General features: G+C 38.9%; 2 protein-coding genes and 1 long non-coding RNA gene across 3 annotated transcripts; 1 reads left to right on the top strand and 2 right to left on the bottom strand.

Annotated features, from left to right (window-relative positions):
- Window positions 1-358: 358 nt before the first annotated feature.
- Window positions 359-7,861, bottom strand: LOC309710385 (uncharacterized protein). The gene is made up of 18 exons (XM_082539788.1): window positions 7,634-7,861; window positions 7,427-7,541; window positions 7,160-7,334; window positions 6,964-7,075; window positions 6,499-6,605; window positions 6,218-6,344; window positions 5,904-6,024; window positions 5,658-5,743; window positions 5,337-5,476; window positions 5,185-5,244; window positions 5,031-5,094; window positions 4,852-4,946; window positions 4,623-4,751; window positions 1,932-2,046; window positions 1,708-1,845; window positions 1,403-1,569; window positions 1,236-1,318; window positions 359-1,033 (listed from the first exon to the last, which is right to left on the bottom strand). The coding sequence occupies exons 1-18, from the start codon at window positions 7,710-7,712 to the stop codon at window positions 838-840; spliced, it is 2,109 nt and encodes a 702-aa protein (XP_082395914.1). The 5' UTR covers window positions 7,713-7,861; the 3' UTR covers window positions 359-837.
- Window positions 7,862-10,524: 2,663 nt separating this feature from the next.
- LOC309710386 (interleukin-17 receptor A) lies at window positions 10,525-16,780 on the bottom strand. Its single transcript, XM_082539789.1, has 11 exons — window positions 16,568-16,780; window positions 16,423-16,444; window positions 15,844-15,978; window positions 15,567-15,691; window positions 15,351-15,471; window positions 13,451-13,498; window positions 13,191-13,348; window positions 13,034-13,108; window positions 12,866-12,935; window positions 12,639-12,734; window positions 10,525-12,554 (listed from the first exon to the last, which is right to left on the bottom strand). Exons 1-11 carry the CDS (start codon window positions 16,664-16,666, stop codon window positions 11,626-11,628), a joined length of 1,878 nt encoding a protein of 625 aa, XP_082395915.1. The 5' UTR covers window positions 16,667-16,780; the 3' UTR covers window positions 10,525-11,625.
- On the top strand, window positions 13,325-14,169 carry LOC309710387. The gene is made up of 2 exons (XR_014277706.1): window positions 13,325-13,880; window positions 13,968-14,169. It is a non-coding gene; the product is annotated as an uncharacterized lncRNA (long non-coding RNA).
- Window positions 16,781-18,011: the final 1,231 nt, after the last annotated feature.

Raw genomic sequence — 18,011 nt, 5'->3', positions numbered from 1 at the left:
ATTTTCTAAATTCAAAATGCATATATTTTAAATCAGCCGTCATTACTATGTTAGTTATATTCAACTTTTTACATATCATTCCTTTGCACTACATTTAGATTTTGTGTTATTTTTCGCCATTATTTTATTTTCTACACTATTTTATCTTTAGCTCCTTATGTGTACTTTTCATCTATCTATCTATCTATCTATCTATGTCTTCTTTTGCACTGAGATAATTGACACTCAATTTCGTTGTTCAATGTTTGTTTCACTCCTACAATGTCATTAAAGATTCTGATTCTGATTATTTAAGCTTTTTTTTTTTTAAACAGATTTTATTCAATATATAGTTGCGGTGACACAAAAATATAAAGGAATATCTTACCCATCCAATATTATAGAATCTTGTTTTTATATGTTATTGTGTAAGCATAATTAAAACATAAATAGAAAATATTTATACAAAAACACTGGTTCATAATAACTTGCTTTCCGTCTGTCCTTAATGTAATGTTTTTATAGATTCTTTTGTATTTAGTGCCTTTCACAAAATCATCATAGTAATTATTCAACTGCAAGCCATTGACTGTCTCATTCTTTAGAAATCAAAGCACCAGAATGCCCTTGAATTCATAATTTTTTATAATCTGTTTATTGAACTTGGTTATCATATGGCTGTATAAAATTAACAAAGCTGCTTGACATATTTTGCAAGATACAATTATTACAGAACATTAATAATCAAGGAAAATTAGAATTCAATATTTTTTCTTTTGTTCTTTATAGTTTCCTCGGTCACAATACACACAGTTTCCATAAGAATATTACAAAGCTAACACAATTTTTTATTATTTTTTAATCAATCCACACAAGGCTTGGTTTGGGCCAGGTCTGAGTGTGGACTTTGTTGGGGTTTACAGCATCTAAAGTGAGCATTGGAGCGATGGGGTGCGGGGATGCCAGAGATGTCCTTGCAGCCAAGAGTCCCATCCGAACACAGCTGTCTGTGTCTTTCCCCAGGACAATCCCTGCCATTAAGGCACCTGCAAGACTGGAAACAAAGGGGAGATGAGAGTCTTTTGTTTGAGTGTTTCACCATCATTTTGTGACTCAGTGAAAGAATGCCAGTGAGATGGGGAGAGAAAGAGGTCATAGAAATTGAAAAGTGGATAAAACTGCAGCAGAAGAAACAAAGGAAATGAAAGTCAAATAAGAACAAGATGGATGAAGTAGGTCAAGCAAATTTTTAGCACCTATCTCCAGCTCCCGACACATTCATTATCTCCTCTGGGGTCACAGCAAGTGCTGGGTAGTGGAGACCACAAAGCTGCCTCTTCTGCAAACAGAAGCAGGAAAAAAGCCATTTTTACCACTACTGTCAGAGCAAATCGTTACAGGCTGGCATGAAGACCATCCTTACCCTCTTCTGTTTTCTTGGCTGCAAGTTGACTGTGCCTTCATCATACTCTCCACACAGCAACACGCCATTAGCCCCTAGAGTCACCACCAGGCAGTGAAGATGTTCCAGAAGAGGGCGCGAGAGAGCCACAGCAACACTGAGCGTCTCGTCGAGTGTGCTCGGCAGCACTGCCGCAATACAAAACCACATCCTCAGCTTCCGTCAGAGTATTTGCATTTTTGACAAGAGCTCTAACATCAATAGCAGAGGGTGTGAATTTGTTTTTTGATGGCTTTCGCTGATAAAAGAGGAGTAACATAGTTTACCTTCAGGTGTTTTGACACCCAGTGTTTTATTCATGGTGCACAGCTCTGCCAGGTTTGGAGATGAATAGGACAAAGACTTCCAGGCATTTGAAAGGAAAGGCTTACAAGCCTTTTCTGAGTCGGTCGGTTCATACCAAACTGCGATACATATGGAAATCTTAGTGTTACAATCAATAAAAGCACATTTTTGAGATTTTTTAGAATCATGTCTTTCCATTGGTTACCATTTATGTTGCGCTTTTCAGCAAAACAACAAACATAGTTGATGGTTGAGGTGGGAATGTTACCATCCAGACACACGAGTGTGGCTGATGAAAGTTGCGTCTTGAATTGTGACACCTACAAAAAATTATTCAGTGACAGAATATTGAAATGGTAAGTACAGCGTATTTAGCATTTTGTAAAACCAGAGGTTCTTCACAGGGGCTCAGGGAAAACAATGGCAAAATGTAAATCAATCATTTCATAAATTTAATAAATCAGTCAGCAAATTGAGAAAATATAACTGTCCAAAACTGTACAAAACCCAAATACACCAACCAAGCATTTTATTAGGTACATCTTGCTACGGGGTTGGGCCCATCTGCCTTCAGAACTGCCTTAATTCGTAAATTCAACAGCTGATGAGGAGCTTTTGCTTCTCCACATCACAAAGGTGCTCTATTGGACTGAGAACTGGTGACTGTGGAGGTCATTTGAGTAGAGTGAATTCACTGTCATGTTCAAGAAACCAGTTTGAGATCATTTGAGCTTTGTGACACGGCGTGGCGACCTGCTGGAAGAAGCTGAGAAAATATCTTAGCAGCCTGAGCCATTGATACAAGGCATGATCATTCAGTGGTTTGATGTTGCTTATTTCAAATGCTGGCCCCAAATCACCACCAGAAATCAAGACTTATCAGACCAAGCAATGTTTTTCCAATCTCCTGCTGTCCAATTTAAGTGAGCCTGTGCAAACGTTAGCTTCAGTTTCCTGTTCTTAGCTGATAGGACTGGAGCCTGGTGTGGTCATCTGCTGCTCCATACTATTCAGAGATGCTCTTCTGCATACATTGGCTGTAACCACAGATTATTTGTGTTACTATAGCCTTTGTGACCCACACAAATATGTGGTCAAAATTGTGACTCAAGTCTTGTTAAATATGTAGGCAATCATGGATGCTTCACTTTGTTTACTGGTATGATAAGGTTCAAGAAGTCCTCCAAGTTTTGTATTGCAAATGCATGCATATCACTTTGGACAGTAGATGGCAGTAGAGTACCTTAGGACTGAATAATAATAATAATAATGGATTGGATTTATATAGCGCTTTTCAAGGCACCCAAAGCGCATGACAATGCCACTATTCATTCACTCTCACATTCACACACTGGTGGAGGCAGCTACGGTTGTAGCCACAGCTGCCCTGGGGCAGACTGACAGAAGCGAGGCTGCCATATCGCGCCATCGGCCCCTCTGGCCAACACCAGTAGGCAAGTTGTTGTGCACTGAGTTGTGCACATAGTTCTGGCAAGACTGACCAGGCCAACTGCAGCGTGTTTCCTCTGCACTATTTCTCCTGTTTTACAGGGCAGTAATGTGCTCAGCCAAGTATACAGTTCCTGTATATACAGTTCCCGTATACTTGGGTAACTTTGCCTCTGTTGCAAGTGTTTTTGTGTACCATGTCTGTAAAACGTTCTTAGTTGGGTAGGTCATCTTAAAATTTATGTTTTAATCATGTCAGAAGCTAGCTTGTCTGAAAACATACAAAGCCAGAAAGCTATGAGTACTGCCACCACAAATGTTAGCAAGTACATAAGAAATGAATGTGGAGTTCTTCCATAATAAGACACACACACAGTGCAGTTCTGTTTTCGTCTTAATAAATGTCCTTACCTTTAGATCCTTTATCATATGTAATTTTTAAAAAAAATTTGTGTACTGTGGTCTCTCGTTTATCGCGGGAGTTACGTTCTAAAAATAACCGGCAATAGGTGAAATTTGTTTTGCCTAATGCGCCTTATAATCCGGTGTGCCTTATACTTCTACCTTACTTTAGCATGTCCAGAAGTCCAACTTTTTGTGCGGTACCATCTTCCTCTGCCTTTTGGGTGCTACCACAGGTGCCTTTGGCAATGCAAACGTTTCGTCGACATTGTTGTGTTTGTTGGGGAGAAATCTTACAAACATACAGTACAGCACTTCAGAGTCACACTGCTAGCGATTGAAGATTTATGTAAATTTGACAAGCTCACCGCATTCTGTACTGTACAGGAGACACGGCACCAAGGAGACTGACAATGGTCTACATATATCTATATCTATATATAAAGCATGCAAAACAGCGAGGCCGCAAAGGGTGAACCGTGTTATAGCGACGGACCACTGTACATAAAACTGGTGTCAAAATTTGTGTTTGAATATGCTTCACAATATTGTAATAGAAACAAAGACAGCGCAATGGCACTCAAAGTCATCTATAAGAAAATGTATTTGGATTATTAACCTTTTGACTCTTGAGATTAAAAATGTCTTTTGCAAGAGTGTCCTAATCTGACACCACACAGCAAGAAGAGTTTGGGTTTGAATCTCCTGACTTGCTCAACCCTTCTTTGGGGGATTTCCATGTTCCCCTTGACCCTGTGTGGGCTCACTCTGGTTACTCTGGCTACCGCTCACAGTTAAGTTAATTGGAGGCTCTAAATAGTCAATGGATGTGAGGTAGATAAAATGCATAGTGTTGTGCTAATTTGTGCGTTCAAAAAAGAAGTATAACGTGTGTGGAAAAAAGCTTTTTAAAGTGTCTTTCAGGGGCAAAATCTTCATCTGTTTAAAGTAGATCTATCACATTTGACTGAGGATTCTATATGTGCAGTTTTCATCCCTTTGTGCTTTATGTCTCTTAGCATGAACAGTGTCTGATGTCACTTACATAGTGCTCTGTGATTTGCTGATGAATATCCATGTCTCCCAAACCGAGACTCAGCTCTCCACTCTCAGTGATGACAGCACAGTAGGTTGCAGTGCTGTGCTCTTTGAGCCTGGCCACACCACTTGTGTTCTTACAAAAAGTTGAAACGGAAAAAACAAATATATTATTTTCATCTTTAAATAAGATTTTAGCCGTGCATGGTATTGACTAAACACCATTGTTCACATACCATATGTTTGCAGTAGTTTAACACTGCATCACTGTTTGAATCAGCTCCAGTAGCTGAAATGAACAGGGTTTCTTGGCCTAATCTGCTTAGAGAGTCTTTAAGGAAACATTCAGAGAAATTACTCACGAAACTATGTTCATGATGTAAAATATAATCAGATAAAAAAAAAAACAACCAACCAGCGATGTTTCTTCCTACACCACCAAATGATTGACAGACACTTCCTGGGTTAGTTTGTCCAAACTGAAAGAGATAACGGGAGTTCTCAGAACTCAGTCTGGTTCACCTCCTCTGCACTATTGTGGCTGATTCCATGTCGTAAATGAAGCTTACATTAAGTGCTTTTGTTTTTCCCTTGGCGATAAAATCAACATTTATTCCTCCTATCACAACCTGCAACAGAATAGTCATTGCATGCACTGTTATGTATGACTGTTTGATTTTCACTAATTTAGAATTTGAAAAAAATATGTGTTTATACTCACAATATTGGAATCTGAATTGGATGGAAATTTTGACGCTTTTGGAGAAGTTTGACGTTTTAATCCTCTGTCATTCATCTGCTTTGACAGAGCACAGGCTATTTGACTGCCAACTTTTGCGTTGTTATGAATGAGAGCAATGTCTTGAAACAGAACACGTTAAGGACACATTAGTTCTCATACACTGTAGGCCAAAAGTCTCCAACAGTAACATTGTCATGCCAGTCAATCATCTTCGTACTCTCTCTCTTTTTTCACCTAAGTGTTTGATACAATCATGTTTACTGCATAATTTTTTGATGAGCCAGACTTTTGAAAGGATACTGGCCTGAAGGGACTTCCCTTGAGTCAGGGCACTGACTTTTTGAAGAATGAATGGCGTCACATCTTTTCCCATCACACCTTCAGCCCTTGAGATTTCAAAGCGAGAACAGAAAATGATGCTAATACTGATATCAGTGATATTAATCAGTGACTTTAGGATACGTGGGGCATCAGGTATCGTAAAGTGGCCACATTTCAAATCCAAAGTTGGCTCCTGAGAGAAAATCGAAAACAGATTTTCCGTACCTTGCCTCTGCCACTGCAACTTTTATAGCATCTTCAATCTGCTGTCCAGATGCTGCGTGCTCCTCTGGGATGGGCACAGCTAACAGGACGCCACTTTGAAGTCCCAGGGACAAAGAGCTTGCTGAGTGACCAAACAAAACCGCAAAACAATAAAATAAATATCATACAAAAAATAGTAACCCAAACTTGCTGTACAGTGAGTGTCTAACATTCTATTTGCTAAAATGTGAGGTAAAATGAGATAGTAACTAGTACTGAATTTTAACCTGTGAGTGCTCTATCAGTGTTTATTATGGCATAAAATTGTGATATACCAATAAGTTTTGCAGCCTCCTCAGGGTTGGAGACGTGGCATGCAGACCTGAATCCACTTTGTGGAGAGAAGAAAGCTGGAAAGTTCTTTGACTGTCCATAAGTGGCTACACAGACACCCTGTGTCTCCTAGACAATCGATTGTATATACATTTTAGATGAATTCATACAGGTTAAGGATTATAATACACTGATTACTAATACATATTTGCTCTTCATACTGAAATATGCACCACTTTATTAAGCCTGTCACACTAGAATGGGGGGTGTAAAAATTTCTTACAAGGAACTCCAGTGTGCGACCGATGTCCAGAATGGACTTGACCCCAGCAGAGATGACAGCGATGGGAGTCCTACCAAGTTCTGTGAGATCCGCACTGATATCCAGACCTGGGAGATTATTAATCTAATCAGAGAAACTATTTTAAGCTTTTACCTAAATACAGTTAAAGAGACTTTTGAAGTTATCTAACTCCTTCACGTTTACATAAAATCTCAGGACAGTAAGCGACCTTACTGTTGGGACATCCTTCCACATTAAGACCTTAAACAACTGTAACCAGATGTGTCTTTTCTTTACCAACCGTGTGCACAGCACCATCTTTGTTCCTTCCTTTGTGGCAAAATTAACAGAAATGTAAAATTTGCCCACCTGACAACATATTTTGTTTACTCCAAGCACAGCTCTTTGTGAAATGATATGAAAATGTGTAAAAGGTATTTTCAAAAAATGTGGGACTCAGCTCACTGTTCTCTCCATCTCTGTGAACTCCTCCAATACCCCCAGTGACAAAAACAGGAATCCCAGCTCTGTGTGCTGCTATCATAGTGGCTGACACCGTTGTTCCTCCAGAGAGTCCCTGAGAAAAGAACATACATCTAATAAGTGGATGACACTCTGCCAGTATTTCATTTAGAGTGTGATCAAAGTGTCAAAGACTCACTTTGCTAATGACGTAGGACAGATCACGCCGTGACACTTTCTGGGAGATCTTGCTCTGGGCGAGGTGGTCAAGCTCCTCGGACGACAGTCCAACATGGACTTCCCCACTGATGACGCCAACCGTGGCGGGAGTGGCTCCTTCAGCTCGTACAATAGCCTCTACCTCCTTGGCTGTCCTGTATAACACTCCAACTCATCATTTAATCTTAAAACAAATATTACCTTCTGGTACCCAAGTTTGTTGGTAATTGAAGGTCATTTTTGGCACCTCAGGTTATGTGGGTAAGGCATGCCGTGTGTGATAATTGTGCTTTCAAGGGCAACCACGGGTTTGTTTTCTGCCATTGCCTGTGACACAGATGGGTGAATTCTGAGGAGGCAATCTAAAGAAGAAGTAATCATCATTATTTCCATAAACTGGTTATAAACTGTGTTAATATTATAGCTTTTAATATCAGTGATACAGTGCATTTACCCTTTTTGAGCATTGTCTTCTGGCATGTTGTTATTTCTCTTCTTAGTACAAGAGCAGAGACTTGCCTCAGTATCCTCATTTTGTGTGGGTCAACCCTGAGAGCATGAATGATTTTAGTGTCAATAAAGTTGTATCAGGTGATCTTGTTCTTCTGATCAACTTACGTGAATCGAGATGGCAGGTGCTTTTTAGTTAGATAGTTAAAATAACATTTGTACTACAGAGCTGCACAAAAGTCGTTAGCCACCTATCATTTTTAAAAAAATATTTTACATGTATGAAGCCAGATTCTCTTTAGTTTGTGAAGGTCAAACATTTAAAAAAACATTTAAAAAAGGACCTAATTCAAGGGTTGAACCAGTGTTAGCAAAGAAATAATTGTAAATTATATCTTTGGGCACATTGTTACTATCAATGTGCTTTACTATCACAAAAACACATAAATTATTATTTATTTATTTATTAACCTTTATTTAACCAGGAAGATCCCATTGAGATTAAAAACCTCTTTTTCAAGGGAGACCTGGCCAAGATAGGCAGCAGCAGATGTCTCACAGTTACAGAAATTACTCAAACACAGGCAGCAACAACACAATAAGTGAAAGAATACAAATAAAATAAAAATAAAATTCAATAAAATTCAAATAAAATAAAAAGTCAGTTAAAATGACAATCAATCTAATTGAAACAGTTGCATGTTATGGACTTGGCCTCAAGGATTCGTAGTTTAGATTTAAAATCACTTAATGAAATGAATTCAGTCATTTTCCATTCCTTCTGCAGTTTGTTCCAGGCCGAGGGTGCTAAATGGACAAAAGCTCTTTTACCAAGTTCAGTTCGGGCAAATGGAACAGAAAGCAACAAGTAACCATGCGGACGAAGAGAATACCGACCAGCATGTTTCATTACAAGCAGGGAACATATATAAGAAGGCAGCAACCCAAGTATCGCCTTATATATAAAACTGTATAAATGAGAGTTCCTCCGACTTACCAAAGCAGGCCATCCTACCTGAGAGTATAACTCACAGTGGTGAGTCTGAAATTTACAGTTAGTGATGAACCTCAGAGAAGCATGATACACAGAATCAACCATTCGAAGACATTGAGCAGAAGCATTCATATAGAATATCACCATAATCCAGCACAGGCAAGAATGTTGCAGCAACAAGCCGCTTCTTTGTATTAAAAGAGAAACACAACTTATTTTGAAAATAAAATCTCAGTTTTAACTTCAGGTTTTTCACAAGATTCTCTACATGTGGTTTGAAGGTAAGCGAGTCATCAATTAAGATTCCCAGATATTTATAGGTGTGAACCAACTCTATTTTATTACCTTCAAGAGTGGTTACTGATGGGATTGTTTGGGCTCGTCTCCTTGATTTAGAAAACAACATGAGCTTTGTTTTGTCTGCATTGAGAACAAGTTTAAGCTGATGTAATGAGTGCTGGACATATACAATAAATGTCAAAGAAAACAGTTTGACAGGCATAAAGTTGTATATTTGCCCAAAAATGTTGCCATGAAGCAGTTTTCATAGCACAATGCTTTGACATGCCATCCCTGCCACACTAAATCAGCATCAGTTTGCATATCATGCAAACAGGTCAGTAGAGGAGCCCATCAGTATCACCCTTTACATCGCCCTGCACTTGGAGAAATCCATCTCATATTGCTCTTTCTGGACTTCAGTTAAGTCTTTAACACCATTTTACCAACCAGTCTAACTGTGTAGCTTGGGCCTGAACTTGGACATCTGTAGCTGGATTTTTGATTTCTAGTGTCAGGTTAGTAAAGCACACAACCGCAATCATCACTCTGAACACTGGTCTTGATGCGTGTGCAATCATCCAGGCAAGGAAATCCCCCAAAATTGATTCCCGTTGTTAATACGTGGTTCTGATTCTGGTCATTATGCAAATGTACTGGTTCCCAAGAATGTGTGACGAACCCTCTCCTGTATGTTCTCTTCCCCGATGATTGTCAACCCGTCCATGTGACAAACTCCATCATAAAGTAAGAGATGCTTCTGGCCCTTCATTTGATGTTTTAAAGGCAGGGAAACAGTGAGGAAGGCTGAAGTATGCCAAATTACAAAAAACTTGGACTGCAAATAAGTGGCAAAAACCTTAAATGGCTACAGTTTCTAGTTCTAAACATCATTAGTATGTTAAGAGACAGGTACAACAGTGAGTTTCTACAGCCATCTATAGAATACAATAGAAACTCTGTCATGGTTTGTAGCTGCATTTAAGCCAGTTGGGAATCTTGGCAAAGTTGAAAGTGGAAAGCGTCTGTTTGGCACTGGCTTCATTTCTCAGCATTAAACACATTGACAATGCAGTAAAAGCATACTTGGATAGAAAAACACAGCTGAAAACTATATGTCATGGACTGGACTCCCCTGAGCTCAGACCTCAACATTATTGAAACAGTGTGGGATCCTCTTGACAGAAAAAAGTCAGCAAGACTGTTGCACAATACTGAAAATATTTAATGTCAACTTATCGAAACAAGAAAGAGATTACAAGAGAAAGCTGCTTCAAAGTTGAGAAAAACACATTCTTGCTGCTGAATCAAGCGTTACACACACAGCATTTAGATTTCATGGTTCTTCAACACAAAATGCAAACAGTGACATTAAAAAGGGACTACAGAAAAAATCAAACTCTGTTTTTGTCTATAAATTAAAAGCAATAAACTTTACCTTGTGTTTTTGAAGGAAAAACTGTTTAGCCTCCCAAATTTATTCTACCCTACAGTGTGTTTTCTGCCAAAGCAGGGCACAATGCCTGCACAGTCATTGTGAGACACTGTGTACCAGAAAGTTGGGATAAGTTCCCAGCACCCTGACCCAATTTTTTTTTTTTTTTTTTGGGGGGGGGGGGGGGGGGGGGGGCACTGACACTAGCACACTGTGAGTATTTTTCTACATAAATAAATAAGGAAAAAGGCCATTTATTACTTCCAGCATAGTAATGTGAAAGACTCCCTTTAATCCAAAAGAAAGTAAAGAAATACTGCTGAGAGAGTTAGAAAAAAAACACACAATACTTAAAACTGAATACATTTATAGACCTGTCTTGATCAAAAACATTCAAAATGAGAAAAAGGTCTAATATATAGAACAAAGTTTGGGTCTTACCTTCTCCACTGCAACAAAAATGCTACAAACTTTGCCCACAAGGTTGAACTTTGACCCTGTTAACACTGTTTACACAGCCCACAAGCATCAACAGCACATTTCAATAGTTTAACCTTCTCTGTTACTGTCTCCTGGCAAATCAAATCAATGCAAAACCACACAGAACAAAGAGCAAGCAGATCATGCACAATATAGTACAACACACAGTAAATAAGAATATTTTTAAATAAATGTACAAAAATGTCCTAGTAAAAATACAGTTTTTATGGTTTGTAGTGGAATGATACATGTATTACTTAGTTTCTGTTCTCCCGTGTACATATAAAGACATGGTTATCACAAGTATGAGAAGGTCTTGATGCTATTCTATTTAACTTGTTAAATGAACTACATTGTGGTACAGTGGTTAGCACTCAAAGGTCGCAGCATGAAGATTCAGTAGGAAGGCCCTTTCGTGTGAAGCTTGCATGCTCTGCCTGTGCCTGTGTGGGTGTCCTCTGGGTGCTTTTCTTTTGTACTATAGCCTAAATACACTCTTGCTGGATTAACTGGTGATACTAACTTGGTCATAGATGTAAATATAAGAGTTTGTGGTTGTCAGTTTCTCCGTGTTGTCACCATAATGGACTGGAACGTAGTAGTATTCACAATGAATAAGTTGCCCAACTTTAGTCATCTAAACTTAACTTAGTTTTTCTACGACAATGATTCCATAATTTTTTTAAGTTCTGAGAACTAGTTACATTTCACATGTACCTGCCTTGCAGTCAGTGTTAGCTGGGATAGGCTCCAGCCCCTCTGCCACCCTAAGTTGGATACGAGGTTAAGAAAATGGATAGAAGGACGGTCACGAGTTCTGAACAATTAGTGGGTGGAAGTGCACTGAAGAGAACATTTGAAGATTTTCTGACAGATAAAGTTTTGTTTCATCTGCGGTGAAGTCGTCCTTTGTCTGCACGTGATGACTGATAACTTGGACTGGGTGAAGAACATAATCTGTTTTAAAGCTGGGGTATATGGGAGGGTTTTTATAGATTTCATATGAAGTCTCCTCAAACTCCAATTCTGAGCTTTCCAGTAGCTCCTCTTCAAACCAGCGTGGATGCTTCATCTGGTATGCACGGAAAGCCTCTATAGCATCATGCAAGGCTCTACCTGAAGGACACAGATGGTAAGTGTCTTCTGAAAGCCCTTCAACTTGCTTCACAATGCCTGGTTCATGTTTTTCTAAGTCCAGGATTCTGAAAAAGACCTCCTCGAACTGCTTCATCAGCTTGTATCGTACTGTAATGTTGAAAGGCGAAGGAACGTCTTCTTCTGAAGAAACGCCATCAAAGTAAGCCACAATGTACTTTTTGAACGATGCAGATCGGATAAAATGAGGAACCAAGAGGCTGAGGGACGGTGTGAGCATGTCACCTACAGATGAACAAGCGTCTTCTCTCATGAAAACCTGTTTGTCACCACACATGGCTCTCCACTTGGCTTGTACGCCTCGTGAGCACAGGATTAGTATCTTAGCAGAGGATTTCTCAATTTGCTCTTTGTGCCAGTCCAACCACTGGATCTTTCCAAGCACTCCCAGTCTACTGGAATCCAGCAAATCCAGGACCACCTCCGTACCACATTTGTTCATCAGGAAGGCACAAAGCTTGAGAACAATATTTTTGTATAAAGGGTGATCGAGGGAGTGGATGATGAGGACGCTCTTTCTCTCTTTGACTTGCAAAACTTGTGGTTGGTCTCTGGCAGTGGGTGAAGATGTGTCCAAAGGATCTGAGAAATAAAGAAAATCGCTAATTAACTATTTATCTATTCAAGCTTCTGTTTAATACAGTGCATGTTTATAAGAAGACAAACCTTTATGAGATGCTCTCCAGAGCAAACAAGCCAGACAAATACTAATTAACAGCAGTCCAACGGCGGCCTTTATAAGATAAGTCCTAGTTGGATAATCTAAAAAGAAAGAAACTCATACTTACATACTTTTTATATAACTAAACATACGTAAAATGAATTACAACATGACTATAGGTTAATGTAAGACTTCTGATACCTACAATATGATTGGTAAAAATTGCACTTACACTGGCAGTAATCAATTGTTTTCTTGGGGCTCCAACAATTATTTTGGCATTGCCTAAAAAATGGTTGGACCTTCAACACAAGCAGAGTAGAATGAGCTCTTGACATATTATCTCTATATGGAAAATTATTTCACTAACTGTTAAGATTGGTACACTAAGTTAACTCACCATTACTGATACTTCACACTGCCTGAGTTGCCACCGCTCAAACTCAAATGTCACGTTCACAATCGTTGCGTTTTCCTTGTTATTTACGGGGAATTAAAAGAAAGTCGATTACTCGTCATGACTGATATAAAAAGGTGGCGAGTTTAAGTAGAACTACCTTTGAGACATTCTTTGAGCAAAGGATGCCACTGTTCAGGATGGAAACTCTGTATTTCTCTGAATACTGTGAAGCCTTAAATGTTACAACAATGGACAACATTTTGATGTTACCATTAGTCAACACTTCAGTCCGCATGCTATGATCCCACAGGCTGCCTGAAATGAAAGACGAAGAATAAGAACATGTTTCAGTGTTCTGGGTCTAAAGGAATACTGAAATATTTAAAATTCAAGAGAAGCAAAAAATGTGAAATTTACCGTTTTCCAGACACATTCGGACCTGTTGGATTGTTTTGTCATCACATCCTGGGAATCGTAGTAGATGATGTAAGAAGGGAACCAGGACATATTAAAGTCAAACATGAAAATTACAGCTGCAAAAGTGATTCAGACTCAGAAGAATCTGTCATGGTCTGGGTCTGATGACCCAGAGCTCATGTATTTCTTGTATATGTTTTTCCATATGTTATGGTGGTTTTCTCTCCCTTTTTGTCCTTTCTCCCTGGGTGCTCCCGGATGTTTTGGGGTCGCTGAGGGGACTGCGACTCGGAAGTGTTCCCGCACTGGGGACTGCCGCACCTGCCGCCCATTAGCCCTCACCAGCTGCAGCTGATGGCTTCATGAGGGGCGCCTTATTTAAGAAGGTGGCGGAGCCCCAGTCGGCGCGGGATTATACTAAGTCGAACCTGTTAAGTACCTCCGTAGATTAGTGTGTTGTGATCGGCTTCGCTACTAAAGGCTGCCTGCTGAGCTGTGTGTGTTTTTGTGTCACCAGGAGTCGGGAGTCAGGAACGTCGTCACGAGGGGAAATCACAGAGTGGAATCGGGTTTTTGGAGTTGTCACCTTTTCACTGCTATGGACACGTGCACTGTGTGGGATTCTTGGAGGAATCGCCACAGGAGTCACAGTGCTTGAATTGTATATAGTTGTCGTTTCTGTCCACTCGCCATAAATAAATCCACTGTCCTTCACTTGAGTCTCGCGTTTGGGCCCTACTTTCTCTACAACTCCACGGTCTGCCGTCGCAGCCCGTGACAGAATCAGCAGTGAGCCTGTTAATTTCTTATTATTGATTATTATTTTAATTACTGTTATTATAATTACTGCTTCATTGATTCTTGTTCTTCTTGCTGTTTAATGGTATTGATTGCAACATTTTGTGGCTGTAACTTCCACATTAGCTCATATTGTGCTTACACCTGGATTAAAATGAGCTACAGTTCTGTGAGAAAACTGAGTACTCCCTTATTGCATCCTTATGATTTAAGATGGTAGGCAGCAGCCGGGTAATGCTGATCAAATGCATTTGATTAACTGACCATCAGCAAGCGTGACAACGTCTATAAAAGTATACGTTTTGGCATCTTGCTTGTTTGCAACATTTAGATGTTCCATAATCTTCCCAGCAGTCAATGCCCTAGGAAATTCAGCAAAAGGTCAAATGCTCAATGCTTAGAGAAAACCCAAGAGCTTTATCTCACACTCTACAGGCCTCAGTTAGTCTGTTAAATGTTAAAGTAGATAATGGCACATTTAGAAAAAACAGGACTGAACTAGTGCGCCCTGTTTGGAAAGCCTCTTCTTTCTAAGAAGAACACAGCAACACAGCTTAGGCTTGTATAGTGGCATTTGAAAAAAAACCCCACTTCTGACCTTCAGACAGATGTTTTGTCCATAATGCAGAGCATCATGTTTGCACAACATATAAGGACAAACACTTCACACTGACTGTAAAAAAAATGGTGCTTGTTTTGCAGGCACAGGACGTGGGCACCTTGCAGTCACTGAGTCAAACATGAACTCCTCTGTATGTCAAAGTACTCTAGAGTTAAACATGAGGCCATCTGCCAGAGCTTGGCTCAAAGTTAATCATCCAATAGGACAATGCAGCGAATCTATAACATAGTGGGTGAAAAAGGAAGTAATCAACGGGTTGCAATGGCCCAGTCAAAGTGCAAACCTCAACCAAAGCTCAATGATCTGCAGCTGCAACTCCTGTCCACAAACCACACAGCAACAGTAAGCAGCTCTCATCCTTTAAATGATTACAATTACCAAACATCTTAAAAAATTGACTGGCGTGGACAAGTATTATGTGACATGTGAGTCTGAAAAAGGTCTTCTTCTCCGGTTCATCTAGATCTGGTGGTAACTTACTTGGAATGGCAATTGACTTCCCTTTCCCGTTATCTCCATTCTCAGGTTTTGGCAAATTAAAAACAGTCACCATGTATGTGTGGCCGAAGTCTACCTCAACTTCATCCAAAGAAAAGGTCCACTAATAAAGAAAAAAGAAAAAATCACGCATATTTAAACTTCTCATTGAATGTGTAATAGTTAAGTAAAGGTTACGGAATCAATTATTTCTTCTACCTTATGGTTTTCGTTGTGCAATTTTGTACTGTGTTTAAATGTGTAACTTAATTGCACACAAAGACTTTGATTTGTAGTTTGATCCACAATATTAATTTGAGATCCCTTAAGCGCCCATATGGATGCTGTGAACAGAAAAAGTGGTATATTTGTTGCCATTTTTAATATTTCATTTTCTATTCGCCTTTAAATGAAGCACTAATAGGTTTTCATTTTTCTCTTGACATATTCAAAAAATGTGAACTACAGTAAATATATTAATATTAGCTTTACTTACAGTCAATGTGTATTTTCCACGTCACATTCAAAACAGGAACAAGCTCATGTTTGCCCTTCCAGAGTTTCAAATCCAGCGAATCTGGGCCGGTAGGAGCTTCTGTATTAGGTACTTTCTCTTCATCTGAGCAGTTATCTGACATCGAGGGATTTCTATATTATGATGCTAAAATATATTTCACTGATGTGTGCAGTGGTGGAATATATAGCATATTTACTCTCCTTTACCTTAAGCATAATTTTAAAATACATACATTTTACTTCCTCATAGTTTTCTTCCTTTCAAAAACTAGGTTACGTTCTACTGTGCAACATTTTATGGATGATTTTTAGATAAGATTCTATTAAGCCTTGACAATAATTAACAAGATAAAAGGTAATATGTAAATGTACAGCAAAGAAAGCCATCTTTCCACCATTTATTTAAGTAGCATGTATTTTACTGCTTGGCATACCAGTAATATGATGCTTTCAGCACTTTATTCAATTTTATTATTCAAATATCTATGGTTGAACTCTTCCTCATTTATACAGCAGTATGTCAACATTATTCAACTGGTCTGATAGATAATATACTTACTAATTGTGCAATTGTTAAGGCCCTGCAAAGATAAGACAAAAAAAAAATGCAAAAACAAACAGGATAAGTTCATGAAGATTATAAATCCCCAACCTCTAACTTTAATCAGACTGCTTAAATTGTTAATGTAGCATAAAATTCTCACTGGCTTTTTGCAGTCCAGACGGTTGTCCAGCATCCTAAGACCAGATGAGTTTGTGAGTCCAGTACTCAAACAGAAACAGAAAAAAAGAAAGTGGCTCATGCTGGTGTAGATCCTGATCCTGTAGCTCAATTTGGAAAAGCTTTAAAAGCAATAGAGCAAATGAGAAAGATAAATGAATACAATAAAGATCCCCACTTGAAAACATGCACAAACACAGCGAACGCTATCTGTGGTGTGAGTTCAGCAAGGATTTTCTTCAGTTTTATCAAACATCGCCATCTAAACAGGAAGCGGTATCTCGTAGTTTCCATTCTAATGCACGACACCTTTTTTTTTTTTATGTCACAAGCTGCTTGTAAATTAGATAGTGCAGTGTTTTTGAATGCTAGGGATTAATAACAACAACAACAAAGATATTAAAACATCAAACAGTCACTAGGAGGCAGCAGTGGCCAAATTTACAATTAGGAAATGACCTCTGTTTCAAGACATTTAAATTCCAGTTGCAAGGCTAATACAAACAACCAAAAGGAACAAAAACTTTTAATTTAAATCTTTTTTTATTTTCTTTAAATTTTTTAAACTGCTTTTCTTTCTTGGACACTTTTGAGCCTTGACCTGGAATGAAGACTTGAACAATAAACCTCTCCTGGCTAGTGAGAACGTCTCTTAAATCAAGTTTCCACTTCCACTGTGACCCACATGTAACAGAAAGTGTGAGTTCAGAGGCTCAACACATAAAGCCAGGAGACAGTCCAGCATTGTGGGGAACAAACTTAGAGCAATGCACTACATGGTTACCAGCTATAACATAGTACGTGGCTATGTGATAATTCCTGTTGCATTGTCTGAGTTACTGTGCCTCCTACTGGATATTGAGCTCAACTGTATCAGTTTACATAACACTAAAGCAGACAGAGAGACAGACAGTCCTGTTCCACTGAAATCTGCCCAGAATAGACTGTAGATCTGACCTCTGTGTGTGAGTGCAGTCATGGCAATGATTCATAAGCCAGGGTGGCATCTTAGTCCAAATATAAAAATACTCTTTTATTGAGCAGCCCCAGGCTGCGATATGAAGTGCTGTGTTCCTCCTTATCAAATACCTTAGTGTAGCTGTGATCAAAATGTGTGTGTGTGTGTGTGTGTGTGTGTGTTCATCTCTATACTTCCTCACCCTTAAAATGTATCATTCCCCTGATATATAAACTTTAGAAAAGCTGCATATGCTTTGCTTGATCATGCTTGCAAAGTAGATCAAAATATGTAAATGTTTTTAGTGAATGATTTTTATTGATAAATACACTTTAATAAGTACTTCATAATACTGTAACCATGAGACACTTTATAAAAGCCATGCTTTAGACTTAAATGATCCAAACACTTGCTTTAAACTACTCTGCAGTCTATTCTTTACTTACATAGACTATAAATACACTTAAAA

Source organism: Aulonocara stuartgranti (assembly GCF_965226115.1).
Source record: "Aulonocara stuartgranti genome assembly, chromosome: 7".
In the NCBI taxonomy this organism is placed as follows: domain Eukaryota; kingdom Metazoa; phylum Chordata; class Actinopteri; order Cichliformes; family Cichlidae; genus Aulonocara; species Aulonocara stuartgranti.
The sequence above is the reverse complement of the archived record's forward strand: the minus strand, read 5'-3'. Positions and strand labels throughout refer to the sequence as shown.